This window comes from Euwallacea similis, chromosome 22 (genome assembly GCF_039881205.1).
Source record: "Euwallacea similis isolate ESF13 chromosome 22, ESF131.1, whole genome shotgun sequence".
Lineage (NCBI taxonomy): Eukaryota > Metazoa > Arthropoda > Insecta > Coleoptera > Curculionidae > Euwallacea > Euwallacea similis.
In genome coordinates, this window is record NC_089630.1 from 1,692,510 (window position 1) to 1,712,204 (window position 19,695).

A 19,695-nucleotide genomic window follows, 5' to 3' on the forward strand; every position below is an offset into this window, starting at 1 on the left:
TATGTAACTGTTAATCTACTTATCCAGAGCACATTCACACCAACTGTAGTCTTCCTAAATATGGAAAGAAAGATTACGTATATGATTCGATAATGTATGTGGTGTTTCAAGACTTAAGATTATACATCCAATATCCATGGAATCATGAAAAACCTATTAAAGTTAGTTTTAAAATGCAAAAATAGCACAACTTGGCAATATTTGTCACAGAAAAACCAGTGGCGTACATGACAATTTCGAGTAAAAAAATAAGTGAAAAGTAAGGTACTCTGATTTTAACGATATTTGGCTCCGCAGAAGACCTACGATACAGGTTGAGAAAGTACCGAACAACTTCGATTTTTTGTTCCATCATGAACATTACGGTAGAATATTGTTGTATGTGTATATACCATATTGGTTCTTCAATGTCCTGTTAAAGAATTATCAGGAGTTAGCACTAGATGATGTTTGCTACCGTTGGAACGGAAAAGAAATTTCATATTTTTAGTAATTATTTATTTATGTTTTATTGATAAATTACAAATCTAAATATTAAAGGTATACATAGAATTTTAAAAATTAAGTGTATTCAGTATTTCTAATAAATGACATCATACTATACTTTGAAATTTATTCTAGATATACTACCACTGGTCTCACATGCATAGTTGAATTGATAGTCCATTGCAAAAATCGAATAATGCCATTTCCTTTTTCCCCTATGAACAAAAAGAGACAAGAACATATTATTACTGTTCTATTTCCTTTTTTGATTTTGAAAATGACGTGCAACCTTGAATTGTCAAAATCACCTGGCGATATTTAATTTTTGGTTAATTATAAATAAATAAATTGTTAAATTTTGCGGCTGTGGCATTTTCTCAAAATTTCAAATAAAATAATCAGATTTTCACGCGATAATAAGCATTATCAAAGATATCTGAACCTTATTTATAATCGCAATTTGTTAAAAACCTGATCCCTCAACACTACACCCACAACCTGTGTAGAGCTGCACAGAAAAAATAGAAATTCCTACAATCAAACCATTAATATTTGGAGTAAATAGGAAAACTTATGTAAATTAAAGGCATCAAATGCGTCCCACAACTGAGTCACTTAAAGTGAAGGTTATCAGTTAGCTTTTCCTCCGTTTGCACCTTCCAAGACCACTATGGGTACATTAGGTGATACCAAACTTTTACTCTCAGTATTTTGTGCCATTATTGCATTATGTCACAGCATGCCAGATCCTGGAAAATGGGACTATACCATGACATCGGTGAGTGAAAAGATTATCTGTTTAGTTCAGTAGCTATAAGTTATTGCTATGATGCTTTTGTGGAGAAAAGTTTTACAAATAACATTATTCGCTCATAAGCACAAATATAGATAATTTATTGATAAAAATAAGGAATAGAGCATTTGTACAAGTTAAATATGTCTATAGGTCAGAGTGTATATAAATCATTTTAATTTAAAACGAACCATGATTAATGGCATTTTCAGTTTATTGTTTTGTATTTGCTCAAAAATAAATTGTCCAATAACAAATTTTTGGCTTAGACTTAATCGGATTGAAAAGTTATGGTTACCATATCATAAACTGAAAACAGTATAAAACAAAAAACAGCTCAATCATCAGAATCTATCCACAAGCCCATCATTATCTAGATTCTGTCCATAATTCATAATCCAATTTTGTGTTCATCATCTTTCTATTTGCAACAATCACGCATCTGCAATAATGTTTTATCTTTTTTTATTTTGCAGGGAATTAACCCCCTGTTCCTTAGTAAAAGTGTTTTCAAAGGGACAAAAGTGTATATCAAAAGTAAGTACTTTTAACCATCTATATCATCAATCAAAAATGAAATAGCATGGAGCATTAATTACTAAGATAATTTCTTTATCATCAGTCAATTGTGAAACAGAAGACCATGAAGATGTAAAAGTGCGACTCAATGTTGCAATAGTGCAGTCTCCATGTTGGAATGCAGAAGAAGCGTTTCCAAAATTGAAAGAGGTAAATTTATGATTATAGTAAAACGTGTCTGGGGATTACAACATTATAACTGTATACAGTTTTTAGTCTCAAAATACTCACCACTGTGTTAATCAACTCTTAAGGTCCTTTTAAAAATTATTATCTAAATTGGATTGATCCTGCTCAACAGATTTTCAACTAATTGGATTTATCTCCACTAATAAACAAATAATCTGATGGGTTAAAAATCAGTTTATATCGCTCAGTCTAATCTAGATTTGTCTTTTCAAACGTCCCTAATGTTAATTATTGTTTTACAGCTCTTAGATTCAACTGAAGTTCTCATCAACTCCTCAAAAGAGTACCACTCAATTGACAACTACTCATGCAATGATCACATATTCCTCAGAGAAGGCCAAATTTTGGGCAAGGCCTCAACTGAAACCATCCATCCTCTGCATGAATTCACTCGTGATGGAGTTTATGTCTTAGGCCTCACTGTCCAAACTGAAAACAAAGACTATGAAATCGGAGTCCACATTGAAATTCACAGCGATTATGGTTATCTCTCAGCTGTGGACTGGCCATTGCTGCCTTTCTACGGCTTCATGTGCATTTACTATATCATTCTGGGACTGATTTGGCTACTCCTTTCCTTTCTGCAGTGGCGAGATTTGTTGAGGGTGCAATTTTGGATTGGGGGAGTTATTTTGTTGGGGATGCTGGAAAAGGCGACTTTCTATGCCGAGTATCAGAGCATTAATAATGTAGGTGTTGAAGTTGAAGGAGCAGTGCTTTTTGCTGAATGGGTCTCTTGCGCCAAAAGGACTTTAGCTCGGATGTTGGTCATTATTGTAAGTCTGGGTTTTGGAATTGTGAAACCAAGATTGGGGTCAACTCTTCATCGAGTGGTGGGAGTGGGGATTCTCTATTTTTTTCTCGCAGCATCCGAAGCATACCTAAGGAACACTAAAGCTAAATCTCAGTCAAATCGCGATTTATTGGTTGCCTCAGTTCCATTAAGTGTACTGGAATCTGCCATTTGCTGGTGGATTTTTTCGGCCCTAGTCAATACTACCAGAACGCTCCGCTTACGTAGAAACGAGACGAAACTTGCCCTATACAGACATTTCACAAACACCTTAATATTCTGCGTGGCAACCTCAGTGATATTTATGCTATACTGCATTAAAGTTCATTATTACGTTGATTGTCTCACAGTATGGAAAGACATCTGGCTTGAAGAGGCCTTTTGGCATATCTTGTTCTCCTGCATGCTGCTGGTGATAATGATCCTCTGGCGGCCCACTAATAACAACCAAAGATACGCGTTTGTGCCTCTTTTGGACACCGGCGACGATAACGACGAGGAAGAACACTTGGTGAACGACGCCTATGGGGTCAAAGTGCGGATTCACCATCAGAAGCACGGGTCTCCACGCCACTCCGTCGACGACGATTTGAAATGGCTGGAGGAGAACGTGAAAAGCGATCCTGCTTTGCCAATTTTGGATTCGGATGAAGAGCTGGTTAACACCAGGTTCGAAGTTTCCAAAATGCAGTAGTTCTACGTGTTATTAAGTGCTATTTATTTGCTTGCGTTTTACGTAGATTTAGATGAGATAATATAGGGATGTTAATGTAAGGCAATTCCTTATTTTTAGTTAAGTTAACGTTTGCATTGTCATGTGATAATTATGAAGTATTACATTCAGAAGTTGTGGAGATGAGGAATTCTGTTAATTTCAAAGATGAAAAGTGATTTAAATCATTTTTTACTAAGAAAATTCATGGCAAAAATTTCAATTGTAGATGTAGAGTTTGTAGCAGAACATTAGGACTTTTAAGTAGAAGAGAAAATTCTCTTCGCGTCATGGATGTTATGGATATATTCAGCTGTAAATACGGAAAATCTTCAGAATATTAGTGGAAGTTATTCCAAAATAAGAAATGTTACAAATAAGTAGTGTTTATCTTCCTCATGACACTGTGCATCTTTCCTCAATGGTAGATATATTACAGGGTAGTCTAGTCCGACTCCAACATAAGAGCAATTGCTATATAAGATTACCTTTGCATCGGAAAATCTGGAACTACATCGAACAGGAGGCGAGAAAAGTAGCGTTGGTCTCGCAATGAATGGCAGTGGAAAATATTTCGATGTCCGACCATAGGCTGATAAGATATGATATCGAGTCAACAAGGTGAATATAGCCTCGAAACGAACCTGACGGCCACAAACTGAGGCAAGTTCAAGGAACTTGACTCAGTCAATTTTATCTTTCCGAAGAACATTCGGGAATATCGCAAAATCCTTTAGTTTGTGGTATTTTGTAATATCTATGGACTTTTTTAACTTCTGCAAAAAGATTAAACTGTAGTGCCTTTCGGTTTGATGTTAACAGGACAATTTTCCTTCGCCAAATTGTCCACAATTTCGTTACTTTTTTTTATCTTGATTTAGATTTAACGATTCCGAGAAAAAATACAAATTAAAAAATATGCAAAAAATTGAGGTTTCTAAATGTGTTCTAGACATAACATAAATATTGAATGGGAATGAAAATTAGCTATTTTTTTAAACCGGCATTATAGTAGAATAAGCAAAAACGGTAGTTGTTTATTATATATGTAGCTAAAGGGGGCTTTTACCAAAATCGCTAAATTTTTTCCAAAAACATGTCATTTAATATCTTACTAAGCGCTGTAAAGTATTTTATCAAAATAAAAAATACTTCCGTTTTTTCACATAAGATTTTGTTTTTCCCAAAACGTTGCGTGGACGAGCGCTTGTCCGGGCGTCTCAAGTTTTCTTTAAGAAGAAATCGAGCCTCAAAAGGGGCCTATAGTCTCACCCGGCGTTAAGTATTTATTAAAATAATTTATAAGGAAGAATGCAAATAAATTATAACACAATTCTCTTTTGTAATAATTTTTGCGTGTGCATCATTGCTTGTCGATCTGAATAAATCTAATAGGAACAACAGTTGGATTTTGGCAATTTTCGATAATCCCCCATCGTTCAGCTATCATGTTAGTTATATAAAAACAAATTACTATATTATTAGTATACTTTTTCGCGCGGTTTGCGATTAGGTTTTTTTTTTATTTTTTTATACTAGAAACGATCCCCACGTAAAAGTTACATAACATAGCCGCGATCTGTTGACCCTTAAGGTTAATTAAATTAACCGCAGATTTTTTTGGGGGAATTTTGTAGGGCCACTGTGGCAACAATGTCTACATGCAATAGCCTCGCCTAGTCCGGTCCCGTATGGCGAAGCCGGGGCTGAATTTCCGTGGTTCGGCAGTGTCGACCAGCAGTCGAGGGTCTGAGGAGGCAGTGCAGTGCGGCCAGTTCGCGTCTGTGTACGCGCGAAGCCATCTGTTCTCGTGTTACATCTGCCGACGAACGAACGACCATTACAATTCACATTTAACGAGTAATTGGGGAACATAAGCGAACATGATCCAAACCGACGGTTATAATAGCATCGATCCTTTCGTCGACGGGTACATGGAACAAGAGGAGGAATGGGAACGTGAAGGATTATTGGACCCGGCCTGGGAAAAACAACAGAAAAAGGTATCAATTTTGTTTATTTTCCGGTGGGTACCTGAGGTTTTAGAGGTATTTACACACATATTTCGACTTGACGCCGTCCGCTATTTTAGGACCAACGTATAAACTCTTCTCGGTTAAATAATGAACCTCCTAAAATCGTCTTCTATAGGTCAGCCTGTAGAAGACAATAGTTGCAATAATTATCTCGTAAATCTTCCATATACACAATTGACACGGAATTCGAATTGATCCGGGCAACATCGCATTCCGTTTCGTAGGAGTCGGGCGTCGAATTTCGACGTCGCGTCGCGTGCCCAAAAATGGATTCACTCGCGGGTGGGACTCCGCTGATCCACCATCTCGCTGGACCAGAATTATTTCGGATAAACATAAAAATATTTCATCGAGGGACGTCAAAAACGAATTTTCGGAAAGCGATAAATCCGGTTCGGAAATGGGTTTATTAACCTGCTGTCTCCACAGTCTTAATACAACTTGACATTTTCCTAGTATTATGTCTATGGACGTAGATGAACTTGAGATTTTGCAACTGTAGGAAATGCTGAAATGACTATAAATAAACTAGAAACGTAAATTGTAGAGCTCCGCGATGTTAAGAAAAACACTTGTACCTGTCGAAGCAATATTTATTTGCAACTTTTTTAAAACCAACATCAATCGCTTTAAGTGCTGAGGCAAAGACACGAAGGGTCAAATCCCAGTTAAAATGGGAATTTTTAGAAAGTTAACGACTGATAGCTGTTATATCCACCCTCCAAGGGCCCCCAAATCAATTTTCAAGCACTCGTTCGAGCTTGAAATTAGCTAGCTCGCCACTGCTCTGATGATTTTCCGACAAATCGTGATTGAAAATCGGGGATAAATTGAAATTTGAAAATTTGTGAAATTTTCTCAGCGGAAAAGTACTATTCATAATTAATAGTGATAGAACTGTCAATATTTGACACTTGAGGGCAATTGAGGTAACACAGCCATCATAACATTGAAAAGTCGCGCAGTATTGCGTCATCAAAGGTAGGCGCCTCTTTGAAACTATAATATATAAATATTTTAAATAAAACTGAAATACACTCGACGTTGTAGTCCAAATTTAATACCCATATGCCACTTATCAAGATTGTTTATTTATGTCACACGCAGATTAACTAATTTATCTCTAACGTTACACTCCTAATACAGTTCCATTTTTTAATCTCTTATACTGGAACTGCAACTCTATAGCATTATTTGATTTTTGGATTAACATGTAAAAATTGTATCGTAAATATTTGAGATTTTATAAAACGTTTTACTATCAACCTAAGTTTTCACACCTAGTTAAACAGACGGGGGAGATAACGTGTTGTTTCCTTCCTTATGCAGTCTTCCTTGAGGGCTTCCTTTTTGTGTGTGCAGCCTTAACCTGAATTTCTACTCGATCTTGGTTGCATAAAGCACAAAAAATGTTCATACACTCGGTACTTAATTTCTTTCTAGAGGTAAATCACAAACGTTGTCGATGCTTCACGTAATCTTAAATCCCATTTACAACCACGTGAGATCTAGATTTCAATTATTTACGATTGTTGTTTCCCTTTGCGTGGTACCAGAAGCCTCAAAATAACGATTAATCTAATCGCGTTAAATCCTCCTATTGCTGCATTCTTCATAATATTACTGTGCCGACCTTATTAACGTCGTTGATGTGACTTGAAATGTATATTACTAAGTTGGTGTGGGAAATATCAGCATCCACTTCACTTAATAATAATTATTCATAAAGGAATTTTAATTGCTCATAAATCAATGGCGGTAGCTTCTAGAAGGTATTTTAAATTCTTGTGGCGAATTCGGGCTTCCACACCAGTGCGCACTCAGTGCCGCAATGTTGGCGACTTTTTCGAATGTCCTTGTTTTATTATGATGTTTGGTAACATGTTTCAGCAAAATGCCTTTGTCAAGTGAAGAAAAACGAGGTATGCTAGAAATTTATTACGTTTCGCATCGAAATGTGCTAGTTACTTAGGAATTTTTCCCGGTAAAGCCATTTCAAACAATGAAGACATACGGTAGCCGGCGCGTTGGCCAGATTTATCCTCATTAGATTATTATTTATGGGGAATAATGAAAGACCTCATTTATAAATCTGCGCCCACCAATAGTAATTAGCTGCGAATGAAAATCATCACAACTTTAAGGACCAAAATAAAAAAGGACGTTTTAAGGTCAATGCAGAATTCACGGAGACGCCTAGAGCGATGTTCGTGAACTCTTTCCTCGTTGGACTCTTTGCGAAAACGGGATTTGTGACCTTAACATGTAGGGCGTCACCGTGATTAGAAAGAAAGCCGATTTCCAAAAACTTAAAAATCCAAGATGGTGCCCATAAAAAACTGATGATGGTTAGGCACAGTCGAAACGTCGGATTTGAGATATGGTACCGCCACATTGTAGAGAAGGAAAAATTGCAATAATGAAGTTTCAGTCATTTCGAATTACATTCCTGAATAATCTTTGCAGAAATTGAAAAGGTTTTTCCGAAATTTTAGTTTTTTTCTGGAATATCTCTGACACTCAACATGAATGTTGCAAATTATGAAACGGCACGATCTTGAACTTCAAATTGCACAATTTAACTGACCTCGTAACTTTTATGGTTATCGACATCCCCATGGCTGAGCTTCAAAAACGGACGCCCTGGGTAACATATTATAACCTTTAGGACATATTTATCATCAAACCTTGAGATTTTCTAAATTATTGCCGTTGGTTATACCCATTACTTATATACAATTAGCATTGGCCATGTGACTCATTTAAGACCCCAATGTTAAGCTCTCTGCACCCTTCTGTTGCAATGGGGGCTCCAGCTTACATCCTCGGTCAGAGGCGCCCTACGAACGTTCTGCTATAGTCACTAAATTCGCCACAAACCAATAATTCACAATTTCGATAACATTTCTTTAATAAAAATTTCTGTAACAAAAATCAATACCGATAACGTTTTACAGCGGATATGCGAGCCTTATTAGACTATGTCTCAGCAAACCTCTCCTATGGCACTACGTAATTTCAGGTGCGCCAATGCTTTATCTACCAACAGGCATAACATGCCACCCTCAAAGGAAATAGGATAGGGCACGGGCATGATCGATTTTCCATTCTCTATGCAGTTTTGCGAAAGTGACCTTGGCCATCGAGTGCAACGTTGCCAAATCGGGACAAAATTCTAAGTTAGTCTGCTATTGTCTATGAAGTCTTGGCGAAATCAGTGGTCAAACCATCAAGGACCAGTCGAATTAATTACGCTCTTTTGCTCGATCTTCATAAGCGGAACTCAAAACATTTCGGCTACAATGAAAAGGCAACACTGCTCAAATTATTTTACGCCGACCATTCTACATCTACTTTCGATTTCGCTGAATGGGTGGAGTTCCTCGACATACGCAAATAAATGCTAAACCTTATTAGAATGTGTGCATAAAGCGACATTCGCGAGTCTCCGATATTAATTGTTAAATGTTTGATTAAACCAATTCTTAACAATACTTGAATAGTTTTTTTATCGAGCCAAGTATTAGCTCAGGCGAGCTGAGCGTGTTAAAGCAGACACGTTATAAATCTTGCTCTTCTTGAGCCAGGAAGTTTGTAACTCGAAGATAAACACATAAGCGGCAACATTGGTGGCTGGCTATCCGACCAATCCGAGCTCGGCCTCGCGCCTCACGAGCGTCAAAATGTGGCAAGTGGCGTCGACGGGGTTGCCAGAGTTATTGAAGTTTACGAGTACCGAGAGAGCGAAAGGCAGTAGCAGAACAGACCGGATGGGATTCCCTAAAGAAATGCTTAATGGTGGTAGTGGACAAGCCCACATGTCGGCTCCCAGGTTCTCGAATTATCCATGAACGAAAAAAGTCGTTTTGTTTTCACGTACCACCATTGCTGAGCCCCTAGCTTTAGTAGTAGAGGCGCGCGTACAGCGTAGGTTGCCTGATTTACTACAAAACTGAATTGAATCTTATGGTAATCAATGTCACTAGGTCAAAATCTGGTAGTTGGCCCCAACAAAGTTGCTTAAATTACTCAAGTTTCATGACTGATCACCTCGATGTTTGCCAAATCTCACCAATCACCGCTCAGTCTTTAGTGTTAAAATTTGGCTCGCCCGTATTTTCATGGAGTTAAAACTAGCTCTGTTTTGAAAATGGTCGACTAGCACAAATTCCAATATTCATATTCAACTGCATTACTCCTATCATTCGCTGTTATCATTTCGGTAACAAAATCACTAGATATCGGCACTAGATATGGCAGAGAATTATTCGCCAACATTAAAGCAAGCTAATTGGCCATTATTATGCGACCGAAACGCGGAATAATATTAACTAATTGTTTTCGACTTTTAAGTGGGTCTTGAAAGTGTTAGGTCTGGTTCTGCTGGAGAGCCATAAATAGCAACAAAATAAAACAGATAATTGCATATCTATGTAATCTATCACGCAACTGCAACGTTTCGACTCAAAATCAAACTTAAGGTTGCAAAACAGGGGCGTCCCAATAAATGAATAAACGATTGGTTCATTACTTATAGGTATTTCCATGGTAACTCGCATGATTGCCACCCTCGCCTGCGACTCGTGCGCAATGACCGACCCTCGTGCATTAAGGAACTTTATCGCGAGTTTTTGCCGGAGGCGGTACTTTTGACATTTCGTGGTGTTTTGTTGAATGTTATCGGTGGCACGCTACTCATTGTAGTAGCCAGAGCTTTGCGCTGTGTCTATCATTCACGTATATCTTATAATACGCACAGGTGTTAGCACTTGTCTTCGCGATTGCGACATTCGTTAATTATGTTTATTTTCGGAGGGAGTCGTGGGGAAATAATTTTGCTCCGACCCAAGATTTGCTTTCTTGACAATTTAGTGAAGGATTCCTTTTGAATTTTGATAACGTTGAATCGGTGCCAGTTTTCTCGCCAACAATTTAATAAATAAATAAATTGAATCGAAGGAAATTTTTCTAACGGATCCCGAACCATTTGGGTGCTTTTTAGAACACCCAGATTATCGCCTGTTCTTCCGGCAACGGCTTTTAAAAAACTCCTATCATTAGAGCGATAATGCTCTTCTTCTACTAATGCGCCTTGAAACGCCATCTCGTAAAATCCCGCTTTGACCTGGAATTTCAGATAATTTTAACCTAATGGCGGCCAGTCTCGGATCCAATAGAACACGATTTCTTATTTATCTCCGATGATGATAATATTCCCGAGCGTTATAAAACGGGATTGTGGTCCGTAGCGTGGGCCCCATCTGTCCTTCGCTAAAAATACGCGGTAGCCGTCTTTTCAGTAGAATGCATATGCCCCGTATTTTTAGGTCTATTTTAAAAATAAAAGACAGTTCACCCATTTAATAATATAGCGGTATTACAGCTGTTAGCTGATAGCGGTATGTACTTGTAATGGGAATGAGTAATAATAATAATAATGACTGTGTCGCTGACGCTGACTAACTCTCTTTAAGTAAACGCTCTTCATCTCGCATCGCAGACGCAAGAGGAGACCGTGGGCGCCGTTACGGCTTAAGTTGACAGTTATACTAAATGGGTACATACAAGTCGCTGCCTTAAGCCCGTTTCAAATACGCGGCATTTCTTCAAGGATATTTCAAAATGCTACTGAACAATAACAATGCTGCAAATCAACCGTTGCGATTCGTTCTAATGGCATTTCGTCCGAATTACACAACGAGATAAGACGGATAACATTCTCTTTACACTCTTCTTGTGCCGGCAACGTTGCCAGCGTTTCGATTAAAAATTATATCCTCGACCGCTCTTTTGTGCATTCGTCTCAGAAAAATTTGGAACGTTGCAGCTGTAATTGACGTCACAACGCTGATTTGACTGACAGCTTTTCATTGATAATCAGATGTTATGACATCACCGAATGTGCGAACGGCTACGTTCCAAAGTCACTTCTATCCTGTAACGGAGCCTCCACCATACTCAAATTTCCAACCAGAAATTGATTCTATGATAACAACAATGATATTATATCACGATTGCACAAGTATCATTTGCAATTCAAACGTGTTCCGGATTTGCGCCTTTCTACTTTCAAGCGATTTTTGTCGCTTTTGCGGTTTTCTTGCTGTATCACTAGTGTAACACGATTGCACCCGTTCCCATGAAAAAGAACAGACGCCGTAAATAAATACCTCGTATTCTAAGGTTACTATAATTCCGCGAAAACCTTGATTTCATTGCGTTTATTAACATTATTCCGTATAATCAAAACAATGTCTCCGTTTTCTAGACATTCACGGCATGGTGTAACAGTCACTTGAGGAAGGCCGGAACCGGGATCGATAACATCGAAGATGATTTCAGAAACGGATTGAAACTGATGCTTTTGCTTGAAGTCATATCTGGAGAGACGCTGCCAAGACCAGACAGGGGCAAAATGCGATTTCATAAAATTGCCAACGTCAATAAAGCTCTGGATTTCATCGCCAGCAAAGGAGTGAAACTTGTCTCTATCGGTGCAGAAGGTGAGTAGTGATTTTCCTCTATTATATGTTTATGTTACGCTAATGAACGAAGGTTTCCAGTGGCGCCTACACCATTTTAGTCAGTGAACGGTCAATAACAGGTACATGCAAGGTTTTTAATTAGTTGCAGCTAAGGCCGTGACGAGACTTTTTAAATTCAATTGAACTATTTGATGTAGTTTTAGATTGAAAAGCACGCAAATTTGCCTGCGTTATTAAACCCGACAAATAAGTTTGACCATCAGTTAACCGCCGACTTGGCAAGAGGCTTGTTATTTACTCTTATCATTGCCAAATAACTGGGGCGCTAACTGGTAATTATAAATGGATTGCAATTACACTAGTTTAGTAGGTACTACTACTTATTTATTTAGAATGCGTCAAACGTTAATAAAATCTGTTAAAAACTCGGCAAAAACGATTTAGAGAGACCCGAGAGTATTGCGAAAAAAGCCAACGACACACAGATCAAGTCCGAAGAGTCGGGATTGCTTAAAAAACAAAGAAGGGCACTCAAAGATTGCATAAGTTGCTGTGGCCAGTTCAGACCAGCATCGGCTATTTTTAATCTCAGAAGACTTGCATTATGAGACAATTTCAGTGTCCCCGTGTTTAGGTCGAAAATATTAGGCCCCCCTCTTCGACTATGACGATTCAAGAATTGTTACTGTTTTGCTTACATGAAGCATAAATTGATTCTTGCAGTACCATTCATTAAGACTGCTTATTACGCTGCATATTTTTTACATAGCGTCTCATGGCATTGGCGAGAAGCGCCCACCGTCGAGTCATCAACGAACAGGGCCGACGAGTAGACCCTGAGTTGCAATGATAATTCATTCGCATATATTAAAAATAGGAGAGGTTTCAGCACCCTGGAGCATGCCGGTAATAAGTTCCCTCTCTGATGATAGGCGCCCCTAATCGACGTCTAGTCGGGACTATTCTTGCCCTTGCCCCAAGGCTGACAATTTTGTCAATAGAAAGTTCATTAAGGGTGTCGCATGCTTTAGAAAAGTCGAAGAAGATGCCCAGCAAGAGACACTATCTGATAGACACTTCGGGATATTTTAAAGTATTTCGAGGTACTTTCGGTTATTTTGATTAATTTCCGAAGTGTTTTGGCGAAAAAATTCATCAGCGATCTACCCCTTTGCCACAATAGACGTTACTTGACAATGAAGGACTATTACCTGTTCTGGGCTTAAGTGCACAACAGGTTATACAATAAAAGCACTGAGAGATGCACTAATAAATATTTGGAAATTTCCATTGAGAGAGTTAACATTTGACACAAATTTAAAAATAAAAGCGATTTTGAAAAATCCATTTACACCTCGAGGATGGAGATTAAAAATGGAGGAAGAAACCTCAAGGATTCTAAAACAATCAAGATTCATGTAAAACACTCTAGGAAACCTTGAAAACGCTTCATAAAAAAGCATGTAAATTTCTTGATAAATGCTTGGAACCTGTAAAGATATAATTCGGTGCAAAAAACTCAAGGGCAAATTGATAAATTCCGATTAATCTCGAGTAATAACGCAGAAATCTCGATGATGGCTTAACATTCTACAAATAGCTTGATATGCAAATTTCCAGAAAATTCGAATATTCTTGTTATTTTACTTAAATTTAAATTAATATTAAATAACGAACCCTCCAAGGAAAATTTGATGTGTTGTTTGATAATTTGTAACCAATCTGGAGAACAGCAAATTTAAACCAATTTCTTCTTGGAATCCAGTTACATAAACACAAGTTTTTCCGATATAAAATCGGCCAAATTTACCGTTAATTATCTGATTTATCGTGACAATAAATCAACAACACATTATTAATATAGTTAGTATATTAATAAAACATAGTTAGTTTTGTATATTATTCCACAAATAAACTTCTGTGTTTTCGCAGAAATCGTGGATGGCAACTTAAAAATGACCCTGGGCATGATATGGACCATCATTCTGCGATTCGCAATTCAGGACATTTCAGTAGAAGAAATGACTGCCAAGGAGGGTCTTTTGCTGTGGTGTCAGAGGAAGACCGCTCCATATAAGAACGTTAACGTGCAAAACTTCCATCTGTCCTTCAAGGTAATGCGCAGATTCACTCAAGAAATATTGTTCCTATTTGATGGTTTTGACCTTTAGGATGGCTTGGCCTTCTGCGCCTTGATCCACAGACACAGACCAGATCTGATCGACTACAGTAGATTAAGCAAAGACAATCCACTAGAGAACTTGAATTATGCCTTTGACGTGGCCGAAAAGTATTTGGACATTCCAAGGATGTTAGATCCTGACGGTAAGGCCCTTATTATCTCCTCAATCGTCAAGACATTTGCACAGGGTCCCTTATGATATCAAGAATTTCTTTAACTTTTTGAATGTATAAGGACTTGTCTCTTACAGATTTAATTAATACTCCAAAGCCAGATGAACGTGCTATTATGACCTATGTTTCATGTTATTACCATGCTTTTCAGGGGGCACAACAGGTAGTTTGACGTTTTGACGCTGTGGCTTCGTTTTTCGTTTAACCCCTTTTTGATTTTTTTACCAAAACGTGCTAATACACTCCATAAGTTTGTGCATGTCGTCTCATGTCTTTAATATTGTTTTGCACGCAGACTTACAGAACACTGCCATGCCGGACGAACGTGCGGTCATGACTTACGTGTCCTCTTACTACCATTGTTTTTCCGGCGCCCAAAAGGTGAAAACGCAATGTTAATCTTGTGGGCATTTTGCTAGAAAACCGTGTCTTAATGGCGAAAGAAACGAAATCATTCTATTTTCAAAATTATGACATCCATCTACCATGACGACATTCGTATATGTTTTCCAGCAAGATGCTCTAAATATAGAGGCTCCTAATTATATTTACGAGTTACGTTGGATATTCACAGACTGAGATAAATCACTGTGTTTACAGCGGCATTTCGGAAACCGGAGATTATGTACATACATATGACTTGAATCATTCAATCTGTTTATTTCAGATTTCATGTTGTAAAGCAAGGAACCCGACTCCATTACATCACCATTAAAACCCGACTTAAGGGAGTTTATTACGTGCTTTTTAATTGGAATTCCAATTGTGTGGGTGTTAGTTTGACAACTGTTTTATGTAATAAATTCGCCTAATTTTAGAACGACCTTTCGGTCGCTAATCATTGTAACACATCTGCGAATATCCACGTAAAAAAGATTCGCCTATAGCATCGAGTTTTGCTCAGAGCTTTTGCCTTTATTAACACAATACAGGGTATCCCACAAAAACCATGGACAGCAGAATGAGACAAATTTCTCAGGTCGCAACAGGCCAAAAATTGCGGGATCTTTAGATAGTAATTGGCCGATGATTCTAACCTGTAGCGAAGCCAGAGACGTACCGGACGCAAAAATAAAATAAGTACTTTTAAAACTATATATAAACCGGAACCCTACTCCAGCGCAAGAACGCAGCATGTTCGCATTAAGTTAATCCAGTTCAATCGGAATAATTTCACCCTGAGGAATTTGTTTGTCCGTGTCTTCTTGGGACGCCCCGTAGAATACAATTTACAAAAAAATGAGTTCTTCAATGAGACGCGCACGTTACAGGCCGAAACTGCCGCCAACCGAATCTGCAAAGTACTTAAAGTCAACCAGGAAAATGAGCGACTTATGGAAGAATACGAAAGACTGGCCAGTGACGTAAGAAAATACATTTCTTTTGCATTTCTGTATTAATTTTCCTTGAATTCAAAGCTCCTGGAGTGGATCAGACGCACCATGCCGTGGCTAAACTCTAGGCAAACCGACAACTCTTTGGCCGGAGTCCAGAAGAAATTGGAGGAGTACCGTACCTACAGACGCAAACACAAACCACCCCGCGTGGAACAAAAGGCCAAACTCGAAACCAATTTCAACACCCTACAAACCAAACTCAGACTATCCAACAGACCGGCCTATATGCCCAGCGAAGGGAAAATGGTGTCTGATATTGCCAATGCTTGGAAGGGCCTGGAAGGGGCGGAAAAGGCCTTTGAAGAATGGCTGCTTTCTGAAATGATGCGCCTGGAGCGTCTGGAACATTTGGCCGAAAAGTTCCGGCGCAAAGCGGACGCCCACGAAGAATGGACTCGAGGCAAGGAAGAGATGCTGCAGAGCCAGGATTTCCGCAACTGTCGACTCAATGAGTTGAAAGCGCTCAAGAAGAAACACGAAGCCTTTGAAAGTGACTTGGCGGCTCATCAAGACCGAGTCGAACAGATCGCTGCTATTGCTCAAGAATTGAAGTACATTAAATTCTCCACATAAAAAAACTCTCTAACTAACACTAATAACTACAGTTCTCTAGACTACCATGACAGCGTCACCGTAAACGGGCGCTGCCAGCGCATTTGTGACCAATGGGACCGACTGGGTGCTCTCACTCAGAGGAGGAGGCAAGCCTTGGACGATGCGGAAAGAATAATGGAAAAGATCGATATTCTCCATTTGGAATTCGCCAAGCGCGCAGCGCCCTTTAACAACTGGCTGGACGGAACCAGGGAGGATTTGGTGGACATTTTCATCGTGCACACAGTTGAAGAGATCCAAGGGTTGATCGACGCCCATTCTCACTTTAAGGTTTTTGAAGAATTTGGAGCGTTGAGAGAGGTTTGAAAATGTTTCGCTTTCAGGCAACGTTGGGCGAGGCCGATAAAGAATACCAAAGCATTGTGGGTCTGGTGAGAGAGGTTGAGAGCATCGTCAAACAACATCAGATTCCTGGAGGACTTGAAAATCCTTACACCACTCTTACAGCCCACGTAAGTGTGCAGACCATTTAAATGGGGACTCATTTCTAAAACATTCAACATCAATCAATTATTTTACAATTTCCTTAAGAAGTCGGAATTTCGCTATGCATGTAGTATGCTAATTTTCAGGAAAAATTTTGACTCTGTCACTGGAGACTTACCAGGCCTATAGGATTTTCTCTGTATTTTTATTCCTCCGTTCTCTTCACTAAATTGGGGATTAATTGTAATTTAAAATTCACTGCCACCACTGCATTCTGTCCAGTAGCATACAGCTTACAAATAAACATTAATCATCAATCATGCATATTTCATTTTTATGATCTCAATTCAGCTACTAAGTATTTAAATAACTTGCGATCTCTTTTGCTCTCATGCTTGTAACAAGGAAGGATTTGGTGGTAATTTAGAGGTAAACCAATTATTCCTCCATAGCAAGTGCTTATATTTATCCAGTATTTGCTGTTACACCTAATTTCCTTATTAGGATCTAACAAGGAAGTGGGGAGATGTAAGACAGTTGGTGCCGCAACGTGACGCCACACTTCAAGCGGAATTGAGAAAACAACAAAGTACGTTTATTAAGCAACTTTGGAATGTTTCCTAACGAGCCTCTTTAGATAACGAGATGCTCAGAAGGCAGTTTGCGGAGAAAGCTAACGCTGTAGGACCGTGGATTGAAAGGCAACTAGACGCAGTCACGGCCATTGGCATGGGATTGCATGGAACTTTGGAAGATCAATTGCACAGATTGAAGGAATATGAGCAGGGAGTGTATGCCTACAAGCCGCATATTGAAGAACTGGAAAAGATCCATCAAGCAGTGCAGGAGAGCATGATCTTTGAAAATAGGTATATTGTGCTCTAATGTTGTGGCTTTCATACAAGATTTTTTTCTGCAGATACACACAGTACACCATGGAAACATTGCGAGTGGGATGGGAGCAGCTGTTGACGTCAATTAATCGCAATATCAACGAAGTAGAAAACCAGATTTTGACCAGAGATTCAAAGGGAATCACACAAGAGCAACTCAACGAATTTAGGTCGTCTTTCAATCACTTTGACAAAAACCGAACAGGTATGGTTTTAGTTTCTGTGTCTCGAGATGTCACGCTCAATGACTATGCTTTCAGGCCGCCTTGCCCCAGACGAATTTAAGTCGTGTCTGGTCTCTCTTGGATACTCCATCGGCAAAGATAGACAGGGAGACATTGACTTCCAGCGAATTTTGGCTGTGGTGGACCCGAACAGCACTGGATATGTTCACTTTGACGCCTTCCTCGACTTTATGACGCGAGAGAGCACCGATACAGACACTGCTGAGCAAGTAATTGACAGTTTCCGCATTCTGGCAGCTGACAAGGTAAGTGCTCCTTTTTCAATTAAAAGTAAATCCGAAATATCAAACATAAACAGCCCTACATCCTTCCTGATGAACTGAGGAGGGAACTGCCACCCGACCAGGCTGAATATTGCATACAGCGCATGCCACCCTTCAAGGGCCCTGGAGGAGTGCCTGGAGCTTTGGATTACATGTCGTTCTCGACAGCTCTCTATGGAGAGTCTGACCTGTAAGGTTTCAACCCGATGCTCAGGTGATATTTATTCAGCTGTAGGAATGTACAATACACACATGGTATAATAATATTGTTTGCCTTTGGTCCCCACCACATCTGACTATTTATTTATTTATTTATATTAATTTATTTTTATAATCGACAGCCGCCCAGTTGGAGGCTGATCTCATAACTTGCGCGTATGTTCATCATGCAGGAAAGAAATTTGTTTTTCAGCTATAATAATCTGGTGTTATTGTACATGTGCCAAAATTTGTCATTAATCAAAATTCATAGGTTTAATGGTGCAAACAGTCATAGTTTTTAAATGTGCCATTAAGAAATAAAACACACGGTGCTCCACTGCTTTTACCCATGAATTTTACATTTCAGTAGATGCATTGGAACCCACTACTTGGTCACATATCATTCTAAGAGAATCACGCATTTTAGGTGTATTTTTTGTTGTACTTTATACATTATGTTTGACATACATAATATGTACATAAATATCACCATCGCAAGAAGGATAAAATAATATGTTGGGAAATGTTTAAGCTTCTTATGCTATATATACACCTAAACTGCGTTAATAGACTAAGTGAGGAAAGGTTTTTTTTACTTACGATGTAAGATTGCAACTTTCTGTTCTCAATTTATTATTATTAATAATTGTTAAACGTAAGTTTAATTTAAACCCAATATTAGTGTACAATGTTTAACTTATATTTAACAATTCTATACATATTTTTGTCAGTGGAGTGGATTATTTGTATTATGTTTGATGATCTTTTCTGTTACTATATTGTTTATTTTGATATACTTTATTTTTGGATGCGTCACTGAAACTGAATTTATTCAATTTTAGTTTGTTTTACGCGATTTATATAGGCTCTTTTCAATCCTTATTCATTATTTCTTTTAGAGTTTCATCTTTATTTTTATTGTATTGCAGAGTAAATAAACGAAGTATACTATTAGGGCCAGGTTTAATTGTTGTTATTTTTTGAGCTGACAATTTCTATTTTAGGGCACAGAAGACCTGTACTTTAAGTCTAGGAATTAGTAGACCAAGTAATAGACCAAAAGTAAATTGAGAAAAGATGGAAATAAGAATAATGGTGGCGGACTTAGTGGAACTTATCTCCGTTTAATATAAGCCATGAAAACTACTCCATCAGTCCTCAAGACGTCAATTTTCAAACAGTTTTTCCGCCCTGCGAAACACTGGCTGGTTGTTACTTTGATGATCT

At 38.4% G+C, this 19,695-nt stretch overlaps 2 protein-coding genes across 3 annotated transcripts; both read left to right on the forward strand.

Moving 5' to 3' along the window:
- The first annotated feature begins 790 nt into the window (after window positions 1-790).
- LOC136416103 (transmembrane protein 87A) lies at window positions 791-3,932 on the forward strand. Its single transcript, XM_066401117.1, has 4 exons — window positions 791-1,264; window positions 1,756-1,816; window positions 1,902-2,008; window positions 2,290-3,932. Exons 1-4 carry the CDS (start codon window positions 1,157-1,159, stop codon window positions 3,532-3,534), a joined length of 1,521 nt encoding a protein of 506 aa, XP_066257214.1. The 5' UTR covers window positions 791-1,156; the 3' UTR covers window positions 3,535-3,932.
- A 1,329-nt stretch (window positions 3,933-5,261) lies between these two features.
- Actn (alpha actinin) lies at window positions 5,262-19,422 on the forward strand. 2 transcript variants are annotated; one of them, XM_066401238.1, is made up of 14 exons: window positions 5,262-5,555; window positions 11,857-12,091; window positions 14,006-14,187; window positions 14,245-14,398; window positions 14,724-14,809; window positions 15,700-15,792; window positions 15,847-16,376; window positions 16,431-16,710; window positions 16,764-16,892; window positions 17,371-17,455; window positions 17,504-17,735; window positions 17,786-17,964; window positions 18,020-18,249; window positions 18,303-19,422. In XM_066401238.1, exons 1-14 carry the CDS (start codon window positions 5,436-5,438, stop codon window positions 18,459-18,461), a joined length of 2,694 nt encoding a protein of 897 aa, XP_066257335.1. In that variant the 5' UTR covers window positions 5,262-5,435; the 3' UTR covers window positions 18,462-19,422. The 2 variants fall into 2 exon arrangements, with proteins under 2 accessions (XP_066257335.1, XP_066257334.1); XM_066401237.1 differs by lacking the exon at window positions 14,724-14,809 and adding an exon at window positions 14,506-14,591 and having other exon boundaries at window positions 5,263-5,555.
- Window positions 19,423-19,695: the final 273 nt, after the last annotated feature.